This window comes from Kogia breviceps, chromosome 17 (genome assembly GCF_026419965.1).
Source record: "Kogia breviceps isolate mKogBre1 chromosome 17, mKogBre1 haplotype 1, whole genome shotgun sequence".
NCBI classification, from domain to species: domain Eukaryota; kingdom Metazoa; phylum Chordata; class Mammalia; order Artiodactyla; family Physeteridae; genus Kogia; species Kogia breviceps.
In genome coordinates, this window is record NC_081326.1 from 62,558,640 (window position 1) to 62,580,078 (window position 21,439).

At 36.9% G+C, this 21,439-nt stretch overlaps 1 protein-coding gene across 1 annotated transcript in view; it reads right to left on the reverse strand.

The window, feature by feature from the left end:
- Positions 1–21,439, reverse strand: part of ATAD2 (ATPase family AAA domain containing 2) — a 68,494-nt gene that overhangs the window by 13,113 nt on the left and 33,942 nt on the right. Inside the window, exons 12-19 of the mRNA XM_059042781.2 lie at positions 15,526–15,700; positions 14,564–14,652; positions 9,996–10,155; positions 8,863–8,953; positions 7,494–7,808; positions 7,019–7,151; positions 6,272–6,458; positions 5,159–5,344 (exon numbers count right to left, since the gene is read on the reverse strand). Coding sequence (XP_058898764.1) covers positions 5,159–5,344; positions 6,272–6,458; positions 7,019–7,151; positions 7,494–7,808; positions 8,863–8,953; positions 9,996–10,155; positions 14,564–14,652; positions 15,526–15,700 — 1,336 coding nt within the window. The remainder of the gene's footprint in view (positions 1–5,158; positions 5,345–6,271; positions 6,459–7,018; positions 7,152–7,493; positions 7,809–8,862; positions 8,954–9,995; positions 10,156–14,563; positions 14,653–15,525; positions 15,701–21,439) is intronic.

Below are 21,439 nucleotides of genomic sequence, written 5' to 3' on the forward strand. Positions count from 1 at the left end.
TTTTTCTTAGATTCCATATATATGTGTTAGCATACGGTATTTGTTTTTCTCCTTCTGACTTACTTCACTCTGTATGACAGACTCCCACTACTGGGCATGTACCCTGAGAAAACCATAATTCAAAAAGAGTCATGTACCAAAATGTTTATTGCAGCTCTATTTACGATAGCCAGGACATGGAAGCAACCTAAGTGTCCATCAACAGATGAATGGATAAAGAAGATGTGGCACATATATACAATGGAATATTACTCAGCCATAAAAAGAAATGAAACTGAGTTTTTTGTAATGAGGTGGATAGACCTGGAGTCTGTCATCTAAGCTTCTTTTCCTAACAAACTGTGAAGTTAACCAATATCTACATAACAGATACAAATCTAAATGTGCTTTTACTTCCTCATTCTCCTTCACTATGTCCTTCCTGCTGTTTTGAGTTCAGAAGATCAACTAAGATCTAAGATCTAAGTTCAACTTAGATTGAATCTAAGATTAACTTAGATTTACAGTCCTTAAAAAAATGTTACTAGCACAGTTTTGTGACGAGTTTTACTGTTTTCTTTGCTCACTGCTTCTTATATGCAACTTCTGCAAAATAAAAAAAATCCAAGAGGAGAAATAATCCCTTAATAATTATTTCAGTCAGGGGTTTATGGGTAGTAGTTTCTTAGGCACTGAATGTTCAAAAATATCTTTATTTTGCTCTTTCACTCAAATGCTAACTTTGCTGGGAAGAAAATTACAGGTTCAAAATTATTTTCCTTCTAACTTTGAAAATATTGCTCAGTTGCCTCTTTAGTAGCTGGTATTATACCAGTGAGAATGTAGAAGCAATTTGATTTTCAGTCCTTTCTAGTAATGTTTTATTCTCTTGGAAGATTTTTAGATTTTTCTCTATACTTTTGGTGTTCTGAAATTTTATCTAGATGTGGGCCTTTTTATACCCATCAGTTAGAACAGGGGACCTTCTAAATCTGAAGATTATGGTATTCTTTAATTCTATGAAATGTTCTATTATGTGACTATTTTTCTCTTGTACATTTTTCTCCTCCCATAAATCCCATTAAACAGACGTTAGACCTGAATCTATGTCCTCTGTTTCCTTTAACTTCTTCCTCACTTTTCAAATCTTTGTCTTGTTTTTATTATTTACTATAAGAATTTCTGATTTCATGATCTTCCATCTTGCTAATTCACTCTTATCTGTGTCTGCTTCTTTTTAGCCCTGTGGGGTTTTTTATTTGGGGAGAGTTTTTTCATTTATAATGTCTTTAGTTGGTTCTTTTCCACAACAATCTGTTGCTGATGCATGGATATGATTTTCCATGGAGCTGTCCTTCCTCAAAAGCTTACTTATAAATTTATCTTCGCCTTTGAAATCTTCAATTGTCCACAGATGCCTTTTCTGTTTATTCTAGCTTCTACTTCCAGTGACTATGAAAGAAGCTTGCCTATATTAGACACAGAATGTGCCTGTAATTTGCCTTCTGGGCACAGGGTCTCCCTACTACTCCCATTCAGTACCTACACAGAAGTCACTGCTCTGCCACACTAGTCCTTGGGCCCACCTTCACTGCTCTAGCTGAGGACAAACAACTCAGCTGACTGCTGTCTGGCATGGCCAGAAGTGAAGAAAGCCAAAAAATCCAAAGTTGTCCAAAGACTCTTTCAATTCCCTCCTACCACTGAAACAGAGCTAGAAACCACTCCCATCTTTCAAAGCAGTCCGTTTATGCACATGCTTTAAAATGCGGTTACCTGTATCAATCTAATCCCCACTGCTTGTCTTTCATGATTCATCAAAGTTTCTAATCCACTGATGACTTTCTTTCTCATTTTTCCATACTGCTGTGTTGTTAGGGTCCACTAGTACTCATGCATATTCTGACTCCAGTTTTGAGATGGACAAACTTCAATGTAGCTAATAATGGTATACACAGTACTTCTCACATATTATAGTCCAATGCTATATAGACAATATCACTGGATCACTAAGGACTACATAGACTATATAAGGCTCAAAGTGGACTTGCTTATTTGTATCCACATAGACTACTCATTTTATAAAATGAGCAATTTCTGGTCCACTGCCCATTCCACCCTACAGTACAGTGTGATACTGGGATACTTTACTCAGTTTACAGTGATATGCTTAGGAAATATTACCATAAGAAAACAAAGAAGCTATCTTTAAAAACATTTTTTTTTTGAGTACAAAATTCCCACACTCTTGATGAAGTTATCCAAGATTAAACTGATGACAGCTTTTCAACCTCCCTACGACTTTATAAAGTTCAGCTAGTTTGCCTTACTTATTACCAAGAGTATAAACTTATCTTTGTTAAACTTTGAAATAATTAACAAAGTTTTAATTGGCAGTGAGTACAATAAATCAATGGTTAATGTGGCTACTAAATAGCAATTCTTCTTTACTCTGTTATCAGAACATTGCTAGAGTACTTAATTCATTCTGAGTACAGCCTTTCAAAAGGAATATAAAGAGAAAGACATTTAAGAGAGTAACTAGAATTTTGAAGAAACTAAAGATATGTGTGATGTGTAGCAGAGCTTGCTATTATCACACTCCATGTTCTCTTCCTTTTGGGCACTCTGCCATATCATATTTCCTAGTCTCCCTTGCAGTCAGGTACGGCTATGTGAGTTTTAGCCAATGGAATGTGAAAGGAAATGATATGTATCCCTTTCAGACCAGGCACAAGAAGGCCAATCCGTTCAGCCGGGTGGAATGAAAGTAACCTGGAAAGCCACATGATGAAAATGAGAGGGCTTCCCTGGTGGCGCAGTGGTTGAGAGTCCGCCTGCCGATGCAGGGGACACGGGTTCGTGCCCCGGTCCGGGAGGATCCCACGTGCCGCGGAGCGGCTGGGCCCGTGAGCCATGGCCGCTGAGCCTGCGCGTCCGGAGCCTGTGCTCCGCAGCGGGAGAGGCCACAGAGGTGAGAAGCCCGCGTACCGCAAAAAAAAAAAAAAAAAAAAGAGAGAAAGCTCTCTCAGCCTGAGTGTCTGGTATGACTACGTGGTGGAGGGTGGACCTGCCGATCTAGTCATCTGCCTGGTATTGTTAAGTGAGCAAGAAATAAACTTTTATTGTATTTAATAATCCTAGGGAATATACCTTGCCATAGAAGAAGAAATTTTTAGTGTGAAGAAGCCTGGGTCAGAGTGAGGAGATAGAAATGAACACAAAACCATATTCAAACATACAAAGAGCTTGTCATGATGAAGACAGAATAGATGGGCTCTCTATTTTATGTGGGAAACAAATGGAGATTAAGAAATGGAAGCCTCTCAAAATAAGTTGATTTTTCTTAGGAGTCAGAACTAACAAAATGAATTGTGAAGGTGTTCTACACAAAAGAAAGACTTAGAGTCCAGAAATAGATGACTAAAGTAGAAAACTTTAAGGACTCTTCCCACCCTAAGAATCTGTAATTAATATATACTTAATGTTCATTTCCCAGTTTATTTAATTTTTAGTTGAAGAATTCACAACTACAAAACTGCCATCAGGGACACAATCTGGTCCTTTGATAACTCTCTGACATCATTTCCTTCTACTTGTCCTTTACTCACGCTGTTCTAGCCACTCTAGACTTTCTGCGATTTTTCCAACACACCACACTTTTCCTTCAGGGCTTTTGCACTTGCTTTTCCTCTGCCAGGAACCTCTGTCCCTCAGATACTCAAATGGGTCACTACCTTACCTTTTCCAGGTATTTGCTCAAATGTCATCTTCTTGGTGAGGCTAACCTAGTGGATTTAACACTGTGACCCTACCACACTCTTTTGGCATTGCTTAGCTAAGTTTTTCTCCATACTGGTAGGTTGGTATTATATTCTATTTTGGTTTGTCTCTCCCTCAACTAAAATGTAAGCCTAGGAGGATACAGATTTTTGTCTATATTGTTCAATGCTATATTCCCAATGCCCATAACCAAGTCTATCACAGAATAAGTGCTCAGTAAATATATTTAAAATAAAATATTTGAATTATCTTCCTACTAATGTTCTAAAAACACACACACAAGACTACAACATGCTTATTATGTACTCTGGGGACAGAGAGGTGGAAAAATGTCCCTGATTTCACGTATTTTACATTCTGCTAGTAGAGATAGAGTCAAACAAATTAATATTTAATGTCAAGTAGTGATAAAAACAAAGCAGAGTAAGGGAGAAGAGAATGATAGGCAGAGGTGTTACTGCTGTAATTGAGAAACTGATCAGGAAGACCTCTGAGGTGATATCCAGGCAGAAATCTGAGAAAAATAAAGGATCACGCCTTTATTTTCTATGTATGTAGGAGAAGAATATTACAGGCAGAAGCAGAATGAACTTTGTCACTGGTAGTTGTCTACATTGGCACAATTTTTTTTTTTGTGGTACGTGGGCCTCTCACTGTTGTGGCCTCTCCTGTTGCAGAGCACAGGCTCCGGATGTGCAGGCTCAGAGGCCATGGCTCACGGGCCCAGCTGCTCCGCTGCATGTGGGATCTTCCCAGACCGGGGCACGAACCCGTGTCCCCTGCATCGGCAGGCGGATTCTCAAACACTGTGCCACCAGGGAAGCCCGTGGCACAAATCTGAAGGACAGTAATTTGGTACTATCAAAAATGTCAAATGTGCATACTCTTTGGTGGCTAAGCTATAGTTACTCCACTTTTAGGGATGCATGTTAAAAAATCCACATAGTAATGCTCATATAATTTAAAAGCCAAGAATGCTCACTGTAGCAGTTTAACAGGAAAAAAACTGGAAAATAACTAAAATCGTATTAATAAGGATTTGGATAAATAAATTATGGTATATCAAGAAAACAGAAAAGGCTATGCTGCTCTTAAAAGAAATAAGACTTATGTATTAAAAAATACATAAGATATATAAAGTAAGTTACAGAATAGTATGCATCATATTCCATTTAGAGAAAAAAAATTTACAATATGGTCTTACTATATACATACACATATACATATACCATCCTGCCCAACAAGCACATGTATCAAATAGCTAACAATGGTATCTTTAATAGGAAAACTTTTCCTTATAATTTTATTCACCTCTGTAGCACTTGGAATTTTTTCCATAAATTTTTATTACTTAAGTATATCTCTTTTTAAAATATAATGATTTCTCCCAAATTACCTCTTCTGGTAGAGTAGAATGGGGTTTGTCAGAAGTTGCAAGTAGTAAAACTGGAGCAAAAGAAGGAATATTCTGTAATAATGTGGTAAATGTGGCTTTAAGTGTTGGTCCAACTATTTCCCACCACAAGTGAATATGAGGAACATACACTATACTTGGTGCTGTTTTCTTAGCTTCACGAATCATCTAGTAGAGAGAGAAAAAAATTACATTCAATTAGAGAGTCAGCACATTAGTTATATGCTTTATTAATCTGGAACAATGTTCAACTTCCCAGAATTGTCATATAAAACCCTCAAGTTTTAAAAATGCTTCCTAAATCCCACAATCTTGTTTTTAAATGTTTTATAAAAGTCTCATTTTTAGAAAAACATAATTGCTTCAGGCAATTAGAAAACAGCTCAAGAAATCTAGAAGACTTTTCTGTTATGGCAACCAAGGTTAAATATAAAAATACAAATATAAAACACTTTTACTTTAAAAAAAATTTAATATAGCAAAAACAGAAGCAGCAAGGTTCATTTAGTTTTTGGAAACAATCAACCCCTACAGATTTTTAGGAATACTTTATACAGTGTAGTTTCTACCATCATGACAACAGTAACAACAAAACATTTTCTAATATTTTAACTTTAAAAAAAAAATCAATTAGCTGACATCTTTTATCTTTTCAAACATCATTTCATTTAGTTTTAGGGAATTTACACACAAAATATATATATATACTAATTTTCAAGGGAAATGTACCTATTCAAATGAAGAAAATTAAAATTTTATTTTGCATAGCCGTCACTGTTTTAAGTATTTTACTCATTTCTCACAACAGCCATATAAGGTAAGGACTATTATTATGTCCATTTTGCAAATGGGGAAAATGGGGCAGAGAGGTCCAATAACTTTCCTAAGTCACATAGCAAGTAAGTGGTGGGAAAGGGATTTAAACTCATATTCTTCAATAACTAAGCACTTATGCATAGTTCTATTTTGAAAACCTGAAGTTAGAAATCAGAAAGACAAAAGACCCAGTACAAAAAAGAACGAGGCAATTCTAGATTTTGTCTTTGGAAGACTACTTTGACTTACACCTCACTTGTCTGGGCAACAGTGAATTACCTGGGCACATGTTTCTTCAGGAGATGTAGCACTGACTCCAAAAAGAACGGGAATGTCTAATGTGTATACTGTAAATTTTTCCAAAGCATGGATGACAGCTGGTGCTAAATGAGAACCTTGCCCAAATCCTGGTTCTCCTACTATCAATATTCTTGGTCGAAAAGACATAGGTTGATAACAAGCGTTTCTGAAAGAAATGAGTAATAACCTATGATTTAGGAAAAAAAGTTTAATTTCCCTCCCAATTACCAACGATGAACTTTAGAAGTCAAAAGTTTTAACAGGGCTTCCCTGGTGGCACACTGGTTGAGGCTGCATCATTGTGCCCCGGTCCGGGAGGATCCCACATGCCACGGAGCGGATAAGCCCGTGAGCCATGGCCTCTGGGCCTGTGCGTCCGGAGCCTGTGCCCCGCAACGGGAGAGGCCACAATGGTGAGAGGCCCACGTATCACACACACACACACAAAAAAAAACAAACCAGTTTTAACAATATGGCTAATCATAACATCATGGTTCATATGGTTTTTGGAAACAATCAACCTCTACAGATTTTTAGGAAAACTTCATAAAGTATAGTTTCTACTATCATGACAACTGTAACAACAAAAAATTTTCTAATATTTTAACTTTAAAAAAATCAATTAGCTGGCATCTTTTATCTTTTCAAACATCATTCCATTTAGGGAATGGAATTTTAGGGAATTTACACAAGAAAAAAAAATATTAGTTTTCAAGGGAAGTGTACCTATTCAAATGAAGAAAATTAAAATTTTCTTTTGCCTTATTAAAGGATTTTTGAGAAAGTCCATTTTCATATACTGATGGAACATCATCATCACTGTATGCCAAGTCACTTTCTAAAAGAGGACAAGAAATATCTGTAAAGTAAACAAAAAAAGTGTGCATTAGTAACTTTTCTGAATTACAAAGCAAATCTTCATGTAATGCCTTAGTTAGCAAACCAAGGAACTTCAATGACATTTTTTTAAGAATCAAAAATGTTTGTGTAGATATAAATAACAAGTAAATTTAAAAAATGCATTCCAAACTTAGACTAAGTCTAGGGCAATCTGTGAAGTAAATTTCTTTCAAATACCTAGGCAAAGCATGACCAAATTCCTTTCAAGAGGCTCTTTTATAAAGAAACATTACTGTACAGGGATGTACAAACATTTACTTTTACTAATTATGAAAACTAAATGGTCAATCAAGTTTCATACCTGAGTCTAATGCCTTTTTAGTTCTGATTTCTGCATGTGGAAAGACTCTCTGCAGAGCTTCTAAGATCTTGTGAACAGTGTTTTGCAGGAGTGGTTTCACAATGGTGGACAGTGCCTGCCCAGGTGATGTCACAGCTCTTTGGGAGGCTGGTATCATCTTTTGCATAGCTACCTCAAAGTCCTTAGCTGAGATATTAATTGAAGAGAGATCCAACTGTAGTTTCTCACTGGTGGTATAGATCTGTGGGTAGCGTCGACGCAGAGCACACAAAGCAGCCTCAGAACATATTGACTTAATATCTGCACCACAGTATCCTATCCAAGGCAACCAAAAAAATTTTAAGTAAACTACCACCCTATTAGCTTGACCATGGTTAAAAGAAAATTAAAAATCAGCCTAGCAATATAGTAGCAAAATACTTAAGAGTAATAAGGCTAAAATGTCTCTCATTTCTCCAGTGAACTTACATGGTTGACAATAACCCTTAACAAATCAATCAACTTTTGAGAGTGAAATATGCAGGCATGAAGTAAGCACAGGGGTCAAGAGCACGACTTTTGAAATCAATCAGGTTCAAATTCCAGTTTGTCATTTACTAGATGTGTGATCTTTAGAGATTTATGCTCTCTTTATTCATTTATGCTCTCTCAGCCATTTCTACATCTCTAAAATGGGGATAAAGCTACCTACTTTGCAGGACTGATGTAAGAATTACCTGAAATAATACATGTAGAATGCTTACTAGGATAATTAGAAAAATGTGAACAGTTAGTAAAAGATCTAACTTCATTCTGAAATTCCCTGACAGCCAAAATATCAATTGCCTCTATATAATATCTAGGACTTTATACGAAGAAAACAGGACTTACCTGGTGGCGCAGTGGTTAAGAATACGCCTGCCAATGCAGGGGACACGGGTTCGAGCCCCAGTCCAGGAAGATCCCACATGCCACGGAGCAACTACGCCTGTGCATCACAACTACTGAGCCTGCGCTCTAGAGCCTGTGAGCCACAACTACTGAGCCCGCGCACCACAACTACTGAAAACCTGCGCACTCGCATGCTGTAACTATTGAGCCCGCACGTCTACAGCCCATGCTCCACAACAAGAGAAGCCACTGCAATGAGAAGTCCGTGCACCGCAACAAAGAGTAGCCCCAGCTCACTGCAACTAGAGAAAGCTCGTGCACAGCAACGAAGACCCAATGTAGCCCCCCACCAAAAAAAGAAAAAGAAAACATGCCAGAAACTATAAATAAGAAACAAATATAATTTGCATTTCTTTAAACATAACCTTGGCAAAACTACAACTTATTCCATCTTTGAAATGCATGTAATATTTCTTTTAATGCTTAAAGCAATGTTTACCAACACAGTTTTCCGCTAGTTCTTCTAGAAATATGTCCAGTGGTTTAGGATTCCAATCCCTCGTGTGAATCTTTAGAATTTCTTTTCGAGCCTACAAATAAATACAGTTAAATTTTTCTATAATAATAAAGTGCTATTCAGATTAATTTCAATTTAAAATAATTTACCTAAAATTTTAAAGATTTTAATACCTAATATAAACAGAAATATGAAACAGTAAAAATGAAAAAAAAGATGTATTTGTAAGAGCTTGAGGATTTTATGTTAAACAGATATACATTTATAGCTCAAGTTCTAGTCATCATAAATGTGAATGAGAGAAATTAAGTAAATACTGGACTATTGTTTATTCTGGTACATATTAAGAACTGTTTTTAAGAGTACTGACAGCTCTACCCATATTTTCTTACTTGGTTCTCAAAATATTAGGCAGCTTTAAAATAACTGCATAGGATTATATGGTTGTATGCGTGAAAAAAGCCAAGGCTAATGAATTGGCTAAGGATTGACTGTTAGGACACGTGTTCTGAATCAAAATAAAGCTGTATAATTAACATGCAAATGTTGTGCTCAAATTGAAAGAACTTTAAGAGTATTTCTAGGGAGGTACTATTTTATTAAAAAAAAAAAGAGGAGGGTAGGGTGGGGAGTTCCCTAGTGGTCCAGTGGTTAGGACTCGGCACTCTTACTGCTGTGGCCTGGGTTCACCCCTGGTCGGGGAGCTAGGATCCCACAAGCCGCGGGAAACAAACAAACAAAAAAAGAATAAAAAATTATCCAAGTTTCTCTCCCGTTGCGGAGCACAGGCTCCGGACGCGCAGGCTCAGTGACCATGGCTAACGGGCCCAGCCGCTCCGCGGCATGTGGAATCTTCCCGGACTGGGACACAAACTCGTATCCCCTGCATCGGCAGGTAGATTCTCAACCACTGCGCCACCAGGGAAGCCCCCAAGTTATTTTCTTTAAATAAAATAATGCCTCCCTAAAAATACATACATACATATTTGAATGTTAATCATACAACTTTGCTTCAGAACATACAAAACTCAATCTTCAATTTTTCGCTATACCAAGACTTGTTCATGATAAAGGCAATCAATTTTGTCAAAATTTGAGTGATGTTAAATTCTTACATCTTTATCAGGTAGGCTAAAAAGGAATTCTCTGTCAAAACGACCAGGCCTTCGTAAAGCAGGATCAATAGAATCCAGTCTGTTGGTAGCGCCAATGATGACAATTTCTCCTCTGCTGTCCAATCCATCCATAAGAGCTAGCAGGGTGGAAACAATTGAACTAAATGTAAAAATAAGAGAGAAGAGATTAATTGTATGGAAGCTGAACACATCATTTCTTTTTTTTGCTGAGATTTAATACATTAAATGTGACTGAATTTTCTCAGAGCATTCCACTGCTTTCAATAAGCTTTTTAAAAAGAAAATCTGGGGCTTCCCTGGTGGCGCAGTGGTTGAGAGTCCGCCTGCTGATGCAGGGGACATGGGTTTGTGCCCCAGTCCAGGAAGATCCCACATGCCGCGGAGCAGCTGGGCCCGTGAGCCATGGCCACTGAGCCTGCGCGTCTGGAGCCTGTGCTCTGCAGCGGGAGAGGCCACAACAGTGAGAGGCCCGCATACCGCAAAAAACAAACAAACAAACAAACAAAAAAAGAAAATCTGTAAAATAACATACTACATGGCACAAAGACATTTAAAATCAATGGAAAACACAGTTTTTAGAATGCTACAAATGGATCCTGGAAGCCATTTCATAAAGCATAGTTTCACAAAGGAACTTTAGAGTTCTCAAACAGGGATACAACATCAAAAAAATACAAGTACTAGGCAGACAAACAGAAAGTAAAAATCATAAAATGGTTCATTGTGTACACATTATCAAAGGACCCCAAAATAAAACAGAATATACATAAAGCATAAAAACATAGGATTTGGACTTCCCTGCTGGTACAGTGGTTAAGAACTACCCCCCCCCCCGCCGCCAATGCAGGGGACACAGGTTCAGTCCCTGGTCCGGGAAGATCCCACATGTGGAGCAACTAAGCTTGTGCGCCACAGCTACTGAGCCTGTGCTCTAGAGCCCGTGAGCCACAACTACTGAGCCCATGTGCCACAACTACTGAAGCCTGCGTGCCTAGAGCCCATGCTCCACAAAAGAAGCCACTGCAATGAGAAGTCCATACACCGCAACAAAGAGTAGTCCCTGCTCGCTGCAACTAGAGAAAGGCCGTGCGCAGCAATGAAGACCCAAAACAGCCAAAAATAAATAAATAAATTTATTTTTTTTAAAAAAGGGTTTTAATTACATTTTAAACTTTTCATTATGGAGAGAGAATAGTAAAACAGTCTCCACATCTTTATCACTCAGTTTCAACAATTATCAGTATTCCTTTTTTGTCTTCACCCAATAGCTTTTAAAAAAACCAACCAAACAAAAAACTCTCAGATCATTTAACCCATAAATATTTCATGTTAAGTACTTCACATATGTATTTCTGAGGATAAGGACTTTTAAAAACTCCTACAATACTATGACACCAACGTAAACGACACTAATTCCAATTTCCCCGATCGTCTCAAAATATCAAAATTTGATTTGTTCAAGCCAAGATCTACACACATTGCACTTGGTCAAACATCCCTCGAATCCATAACAGTTCCCCATCACCCTTCCCTCACTATTTTTTTCTTCCTCCATGCCATTTATTTTTTGAAGAAACCGGTTCATTTGTTTTGTAGAATTTCCTTCCCACATCTGGATTGAGCTGAGTGCTTCCTGATAGGCTCATTTAACTTGTCCTCTGGCTTTCATATTTCCTGTAAACTGGTAGTTACATCTACAAGCTTAATAAATATAGATTAAACTATTTGGGATAGCATATTTCACAGGAAGATACCATGTATTTCCTACTGTATACCTCAGGAGGCAAGTGATACCATATTTTCATTTTTAAGATCAGTAGGTTGGGTTTAGTTGAGGTGTTATCAGCTTACTCCACTGATCATAAACTTTACTATTAACCTTTTCACCTTATCTGCTTTCATAGCAGCCACTGATAATTATTGCTTAGATCAAGGTTTCTCAATCTTGGCACCATTGACATTTGGGGCCAGATAATTCTTTGTCGTGGAGACCTGTCCTGTCCACTGTAGGATATTTAACAGCATCCATGGTCTTCACCCACTTGAAGCCAGTAGAGCACACCCCCTCCCAGTTGTGACAATCAAAAATATATCCAGACGTGTCCCCTGGGGGGCAAAATCACTCCCAGTTGAAAACCATAGGTCTTGATCCACTACTTCATAAGGGGTTGAAAAATGGTTATTTTTCTAATTCAATGATTTCCTTTGTGTTTATTAACTGTGATTTTTCTATAGAGAACAAAGTTCTCTTTATCATTTTTATTAAGTTACTCTGAATCATGGTTATAGGACAGGAAAAATAAATGCTTGATTCATTCTCTTCATCAATTTTCAGAGTAATGAGTCACTGTCTTAGCAACCTTTGGAGTGACCAGTTAAGTTCTTCTTTTAAAGAGATCTTTAAAAACTGATGATTTCTATGTACTTGATACACTTCAATATATTGAGTCTCTTAAATATGTGTATACATATTTAAGAGACTCAGTATACTGAGTCTCGAATCGTCCCGTCTTTGGCCAATGGAAACCCCTTCAAACTGGCTATGTCATTCTGATATGACCCCAGTAGTCTTTGATTGCTTCTTCACTTCCAGGAATTACAATATGTTCCAGGCTTGTCTTGCTATTTCCCATCTCAGTTCTGCCTAACACCTCCTCTCCTAAAGAATCCTAGTATTTAGAGATCACACTCTGAGTGCTAGGGGTATGAATTGCCACTGCATTGTGATTGTTTCTAGGCCTTTTTAGTGCCCAGAGATAGGAATCATTTTTTTCTTTAAAAATAAAATTCATCATAAGTTCATACTGGTATTTCTAATTCAAGTAAAGATTTGAGGGTTTTAATTTAACTTACTTTATATTTGTATCCTCTTTTCTTAGGCTAAAAATCTTATTTTCTGATGCATTCACATAAATACTTATTTGCATTATCCTACAATTATTACCAATAAGATAAAGAGTATAGTTTAATCATGTTCAATGTGCTAACTTCTAAAAAAGCTGAACTTGGACTTCCCTGGTGGCGCAGCGGTCCACCTGCCAGTGCAGGGGACATAGGTTCGAGCCCTGGTCCAGGAAGATCCCACATGCCACGGAGCAACTAAGCCTGTGAGCCACAACTACTGAAGCCCGCGCACCTAGACCCCGTGCTCCTCAACAAGAGAAGCCACCGCAATGAGAAGCCCATGCACCACAATGAAGAGCAGCCCCTGCTCGCCGCAACTAGAGGAAGCCCGTGTGCAGCAACGAATACCCAATGCAGCCAAAAATTAAAAATATAAATAAATAAGTTTAAAAAAAGATTTACTCTCTTAAAATAAATAAGCTTAATTTAACTAAATGTTTTTCTCTCAGATTTTTTAAGTATTTGGAAAAAGCAAAAAACTCAATTTCTCTTAAACATATATATTTGAAATGATAAGTGCTTGCTAAAATTATTCTATATTTCTTGTTAAAATTTCTCCAATCCCTTTTAGAACTGTTCCAAAATACAGTAAGTACTCAATAACTTGATTGTAAAGTGATGGTCGTATTGTTAAATATATTTTTCCCTATCAACACAATGAATACAGTATGGCTGATAATGAAATGTGTCATATATAAAAAGTGTGTATGATTATTGGTAGGGTATGTGCACACACAACTATTTTTACCATATAGGAGTAAACATTTTAATTTACTCAGAGCAACAAATAAAATTTTATAGTCTCAAGTCAAAGAAGGGGACCAGAATATAGTAAATGTTGTTAGGTGTTAGAAAGCCAAAACCTACCTATCACTCATAATTTTATGTCTCATTTCTCTTTTATATTATGTACAATAAAAAACAATATTGGCATAATGAAAGCATGCAAACATTTGCTTTTGGGGATCCCAAATTAATTAAATAATTACATTTAAAAAGAAGCTGTGAAAAACTGAAGATGCACTAGTACTAAAATGAATTTAGATTCAAGTTGAGTCAGTGGTACTAGTGAAAACTGCTCCCTTGGGTAAGCAATTATCACAGGGGAGATGCAACTTTCCCATTCTGAAAATCAGGAAGTTGGGCTAGTACTAGGGGGAAAAAAAAAAAGCATCTGAATTAGTTGGCAACATCTAAAAGATATTTAACACAAAAATTTGAATATAAAATTTAAGAAAGAAAATTTATTTTTCAAGTCTGAGTCAGCTTTTGCACTTCAGTAATAGGCTGGAGCTAAAAACAATTGGCTATGCTCTTCATGATTGGACACTCAGCCACATTTCCCAGACCCACCCTTATCACTGGCCTGCCTCACTCATTTTATTTGCCTTACCTCACTGGCCAATGGGCATTTAAGTCTGTATCACAAGTTAAGTCTATAACCAATACTGTGCTTGAGTACACCCTATCCTTTAGAACAGGTTCACTTTTTCTTTTTCTTCTGTACTATACATTGGTTTCTACTACCAAACAACACTGGTTTATAAACTTTCTTTCACCATCTAACATTCTATCCCTCATGCAACATCAATACTGCTCAGGATATAGGAAGAAAGGCAGAAGTACCATCAAGCAAGTTTTACCTGTGAATTTGATCTTGCCTGCTTGATCGAACTGGAGCCAGACCATCGATTTCATCAAAGAAAATAATTGATGGGCGCATCTGATAGGCCTAGGAAGCAAGTCCAGTGATTGCATGTTATCATGAAAAACTTCAAATACATAGACTTAATATAAACCATTTTAATCCATTTTCATTCCTACTTGCTTATAAGAAGTTTTTAAAAATATAAACTCAAAAACTATGTTTTAAGGATTCAGACATAATAAATTATAACAGCATACAATTTAAATTTATTTGCATTTTCAGCTGGAAACATTCAATATACTCCACTGGTTATATCCCTCAGATTTCATATAGCTACAATTATTGGGACACAAAAAATATCTACTGAAGACCAACTGTCAAAACAAGACAAAGAATAGAAGACAGTGACATAGCTTTCCTCCATGTCAGGATGAAAAAAACATTTAATAAGATGCCATAGTTTAAAATCTATTTCAGTAAAGTTAAAATAAAAAAACCTCAGTGAATTCTACAGAGATATAAAAGCATTTGCAACAATATGCCTCAGTAGCTAAGAATGTTATTATCTCACAACTTACTGTCAATACAATTGGGATATGAAACTGAAAGTCACTCTAGGGCAGAGCTAATCTTCAGCTGGTATACTGAAACATAACTCACTACTGTCGTCTCTTTTAAGTGTGAGACTATCACTCTGTCTCTAGTCTTCAGATATGAGACCTAAGACTCCAAAGAACTTAGACCCAATTATTCCTTCCCCTTTTTACTATAAAACTGTTCATCATACGTCGGTGTAATCATGACATGACAGAGGAAAATAATCTAGGAAGAGTATATATTTGGTATAATTATTATGAGTTTATTTCTATGAAAAGTGATTAAATGCAAGGTTTATCCAATCCTTATACTTAATCTACGCTGATTACAGATCTATACAGGTAAATTTTAACATCATACCTGATCAAATAGCAATCGCAGCTGTCTTTCAGATTCTCCTACCCACTTGCTCAGACAATCAGCACCTTTCCTCATGAAAAATGCTACTCTTTTATCCCCTTGACTGCATTCATTGGCAAGTGCTCTAGCAACCAAAGTTTTTCCAGTTCCAGGTGGACCATAAAACAAACAACCTCTGTAAAAGAATAAGTATTATTTTAGTACTATACTGAAAAATAGACCAAACAAAAAATTAGAAACCAATTTCATGAATACATTTAATGACTAAGAATGTAATTAAGACAAGTGAAATATCATTTCAATCCACAAAGCACAACTTAAAACCTAGGAATTAATATTCATACTATAAAATTAATATTGAAACTAAATAAAACGCTTTATGTGAAACATATTTTCTTTCATTCATTCATCATGCTCAGCATATTATCTTATCTTGCATAAAAGTTATGATTGAAAAGACCTGACTGTTTAATTTTATAACATATCAGGGGAAAGAATAGCAGATTTCATGTATAATCTTTGGTCTGAGCACCAGTAACATAACAGCAAAAGTTGTGCAAGAAAACAGTTGGAATGAACATGAGAGAAAATAAGATAAAAGAAGAGAGAACTTGAAGTAGTGGCTGGGTGACAGGGACTAGGACAACACAAAAAATTCAAGATAATTTTTGGTGACATCACTGCACTGTCATAGGGTAATGCACAGCTTTTTCACATATTTCCAAAGTTATTCATTGTTCTCAGGACAGAATTCTGAGAAAATGGGTTATATTCATAATCTTAGTAGAAATGATCATCAAATAACTGCTCTTGAAAAGAAGAGTTAAGGAAGATCCCAGAAAAACAGAAATGACAAAATAAGAATGGCAAAAAAAAGAAAAAATCACAAGTGATGGATAAAATCTATTCAAAGTCAAGAAAAAAATGAAAGAAAAATAAGGGAATTCCCTGGCAGTCCAGTGGTTAGGACTTGGTGCTTGCACTGCCAGGGTGCGGGTTCAATCCCTGGTTGGGGAACTAGTATCCTGCAAGCTGTGCATCACAGCCAAAAGAAAAAGAAAAATAATAAGAAATGAACATAATCAAATGCAGATGGTAAAAAAACAAAGCAATTATTAAGAAAACAATCAGACAAGTAAGTGAAATAAACCAGTGATTTCAATGTACAAAAGTCAAGACAGAAACAGATTTTTAAAAATATATCTATTTTTAAAAATATGTCACAGTAATCTTGTTTGCGAGATGGTATCTTAAAGAAAAAACTTAATAATTCCCATAAAGAGGAGGCAATGAGATGTTTATGATATTGACATCTGTGATAACGAAAACAGTAGAAAACAAAATAGCCAGAAATAGCAGAATCAATTAAATAAAATGTGATACAGGCACAAAATGGAATATTATTCAGCCATTAAAATAGAAAGAGAACATACCATATGAAAATAGTTTAACATAGTCATATATTGATTTTTTATGAGCAGAAATGTAAGAAAGGGGAAATGTAAGGAAGGGGAAATGAAGAGAAAAAATTGAAGGAATCTGTTGTTTAATTTTTTACTTTAATTTTAAAAATTCAAGTATAGTAGATATAAAATATTAACTAAGTTACGGGCATACAATATAGTAATTCACAATTTTTAAAGGTTATATTCCATTTATAGTAATTATAAAATATGTGCTCTATTCCCTATGTTGTACAATATATCCTTGTAGCTTATTTTATACCTAATAGTTTGTACCTCTTAATCCCCTACCCTATATTGCCTCTCCCCAGTTCCCTCTCCCCACTGGTAAGCATTAGTTTGTCCTCCATATCTGTGAGTCTGCTTCTTTTTTCTTATATTCACTAGTTTATTGTATTTTTGTATTCCACATATAAGTGATATGATACAGTATCTGCCTTCCTCTGTCTGACTTATTTCACTCAGCATAATGCCCTCCAAGTCCATCAGTGTTGCTGCAAATGGCAAAATTTCATTCTTTCTCTATGGCTGAGTAGTATTCCATTGCGTATATACATACCACATTTTCTTTATCCATTCAGCTGCTGATGGACACTTCCGTTGCTTCCATAACTTGGCAACTGTAAATAATCCTGCTATGAACATTGGATTGCATGTGTCTTTTTGAGTTAGTGTTTTTGTTTTTTTTCAGATATATACCCAGGAGTGGAATTACGGGGGCATATGGTGGTAGTTCTATCTTTAGTTTTTTGAGAAACCTCCATACTGTTTTCCACAGTAGTGCACCAATTTACACTCCCACCAACAATGCATGAGGGTTCCCTTTTTTACACATTTTCCGCACATTTGTTATTTGTGTTCTTCTTTTTTAAATAAATTTATTTATTTATTTTTGGCTGTGTTGGGTCTTTGTTGCTGCGTGCAGGCTTTCTCTAGTTGCGGTGAGCAGGGGCTACTCTTTGTTGCGCTGTGTGGGCTTCTCACTACGGTGGCTTCTCTTGTTGCGGAGTACAGGCTCTAGGTGCATGGGCTTCAGTAGTTGTGGCTTGTGGGCTCTATAGCGCAGGGTCAGTAGTTGTGGTGCACGGGCTTAGTTGCTCCATGGCACGTGGAATCTTCCGGAACCAGGGCTCGAACCCATGTCCCCTGCATTGGCAGGTGGATTATTAACCACTGTGCCACCAGGGGAGCCGTATTTGTGTTCTTTTTGATAACAGCCATTCTGACAGGTGTGAGGTGATCTCTCATTGTGGTTTTGATTTGCATTTCCCTGATGATTAATGATGCTGAGCATCTTTTCAACTGCCTGTTGACCAACTGCATGTCCCCTTTGGAAAAACATCTATTCAGTTCTTTTGCCCATTTTTTAATCAGGTTGTTTGTTTTTTAATGTTGAGCTGTATGAGCTGTTTATATAAGTTGGACATTTACCCCTTATCAGTCAGTCATATCATTTGCAAATATTTTCACCCATATGTTGTCTTTTTGTTTTGTCAATGGTTTCCTTTGCTGTGCAAAAGCTTTTAATATAACTAGGTCCCATTTGTTTATTTTGCTTTTGTTTCCTTTGTTTTAGGAAACAGATCCAAAAAAAATATTGCTATGATTTATGTTAAAGAGTGTTCTGCCTATGTTTTCCTCTAGGAGTTTTATGGCTTTTGGTCTCACATTTAGGTTTTTAGTCTATTTTGAGTTTATTTTTGTATATGATTTTAGAGAATGCTCTAATTTGTTGTTTCTTTTAAAATTCACTAAATCAGTTTTTTTTTTGGCCACAACCACAGCTTGTGGGATCTTAGCTCTCTGACCAAGGATTAAACCCGGGCCCCCAGCAGTGAGAGCTCAGACTGCCAGGGAATTCTCTAAAATTCACTAAATCACTTTAACTAGGTACTTTCAACATTTCCTGTAAGCAGTAGATTCTATCATTTAATCTTCGTATCTTTTAGATTTAAAAAATTTTTTTGGAATTCACTCAATGTTTAACTGTAATTGATTTATGGTACATAACTTTTACAATGGAAAAGGGGAAAAGCCTACTAATTTAAAAAGTTTACTTAGGGACTTCCTTGGTGGTGCAGTGGTGAAGAATCCGCCTGCCAATGCAGGGGACACGGGTTCGAACCCTGGTCTGTGAAGATCCCACATGCCATGGAGCAACTAAGCCCAGGCACCACAACTACTGACCCTGCGCTCTAGAGCCCCCATGCCTAGAGCCCGTGCTCCTTCACAAGAGAAGCCACCACAGTGAGAAGACCACGCACTGCAACGAAGAGTAGCCCCTGGTTGCTGCAACTAGAGAAAGCCCACGCACAGCGCGTAGCAATGAAGACCCAATGCAGCCAAAAATAAATAAATTAATTAAAGATAAAAGTTTACTTAAATCAGTGTTTCCATAGAGGCTGATTCAGGGAGAAAAATTGTATAAGGAAAAGGAAATCAGGGACATCCCTGGTGGCACAGTGGTCAAGAATCCACCTGCCAATGCTGGGGACACGGGTTCGAGCCCTGGTCTGGGAAGATCCTACATGCCACAGAGCAACTAAGCCCATGTGCCACAACTAAAAAAAAAAAAATTCCACACACAAGAAAAGAAAAGGAAACCAGGAGCTAGGATTTAAAAACTGGCTGATTAGTAAGGTATAAAAACTAAAAGAAAAAGGAAGGGGATAAAAAAGTATGGTGATATAAAAAGTTCACGAGTGGACTTCCAGTTAAACATGACAGACTGACTACATGGTTTTATCTGTGCTCTCTCCATTAATTCTGCTAAAGCACATAAAACAAACTGAACAACAAAAAGAGATGATAGTACTTGAGACACCCCAACAAAATTTTGCAAGTTAGAATGCAGATGACATTAGAGACCTGATAAAGCTAAAAATCTGAAGAAGCACCGAAAAAGAAAGCTAATTTGCAAAACCCCTTTCACAATTTAGAGGCAGTCTATCTCAAGGTAGGAGTGAAGGGTGGGGGTGAAAACAGGATGAAATAAAACATTATTAAAGAACAGTGAGACCACCCTGATCTCCCTTTCCCTACCCTGTGCAGGCAACTTGCTTGGATGGTTTACTTTCTAGTAGAGGACAAGATGAGCTGCTGCAGGAATTGAGTGTAAAACGTCATACTTAATGGTGGAGACTCCTAACCTGTGCTCAGGTCTACTGCTAAAATAGTGGCAGCCAGGCGTCAGACAGAAAGCTGGAAGATTCATCTCTTGGTGGGCGGATGGAGGGAACCCTCCTAGATATAGACTTTGAGAACTTCTGGTAGAAGAAACATCCCCACCAGTCACCCTAAGGAGAGGTCTACAAGTTAAGCCCAACTGGGAAGCTTTTAAAAATATGCTTCCCTCTTAAACATCAACAGAGAGCTAAGGGTTACTAGAGATTTAAGGAGAGCCCCTAACGTCAAGACAAACCAAAATCAGAGAAAAAGGGTAAGAAAAGCAGATTAATCTAGAAGGTCTAACGCTAAACTGATATGAAAGGGAAGAGGAAAAACTGGAGTGAAAAAATTACAAAAGAAGTAAAAAAAAAAAAAAAATTTCCCAGAAATCAAAGCCATGTTTTCAGGTCACAAAGGTACAGCACAACAAAGGGGTGTGTGGGGGGGAGGAACATCAACAGAGTGTTGGTTACATGACCATTCTCAAAAATAAAATAAATAAAAATAATCTCCCATGCACTCTTTTCCTCAGGCTATTCCTAGAATGTGCTCTACCAAAACACAGCTATAAACCAAGAAGGTCTTAGTTGAATCCAGGAAGCTAGGAAGCTAGGAACCCAGCACTGCGAGAAACACAAAGGAAATCCCATGAAGATGGTAATGGGAAATCCCAAGACTTAGTTGTGCTACAAGACTAACAGCAACCAGTCCAGACGGAAGCAGAAGAACAAAGGCTCCAGGAAGATGTTTCTAGAAAAGTAAGGAGGAGCCGATAATTACCTGATATCTTTAACTATACTGAGAAGAGCTTTACAGCTCTAGCAATAACTCTGTGGATGAAAGGATAAGTATATACAAAACTAAGTACCAAGCCCCTACCTCCCCCACCGGCAAAACAGCAAATATTAAAGTTGGTGGGGAGAGGAGAGATATAAAAGAGGAAACGCAGTTATATAATACATGGCTCAACTGCAAGAAATATTTACATAGTCATAAAGCAAACAGTGAAAATCAAGTTTATCTATATATAAATAAACTACTGGAAATATTGAAGGGGGAAAAATGTGTATGTGTGGAGGGTGGGGAAAGTAAGAGTCAAATAGTCATTGTTCACAGAAGTCTATATATTATGTCTAAAATAGAAAAAACAGAGAAGGGACTACTACCATTTTTTCTTTGTAAAACTTATAGTACTATTTAACTTTTAAAATTACATACATATAATCAACTATACTTCATTATAAAATAAAATCAGTAATATATTAAAAATTATATACATCTAT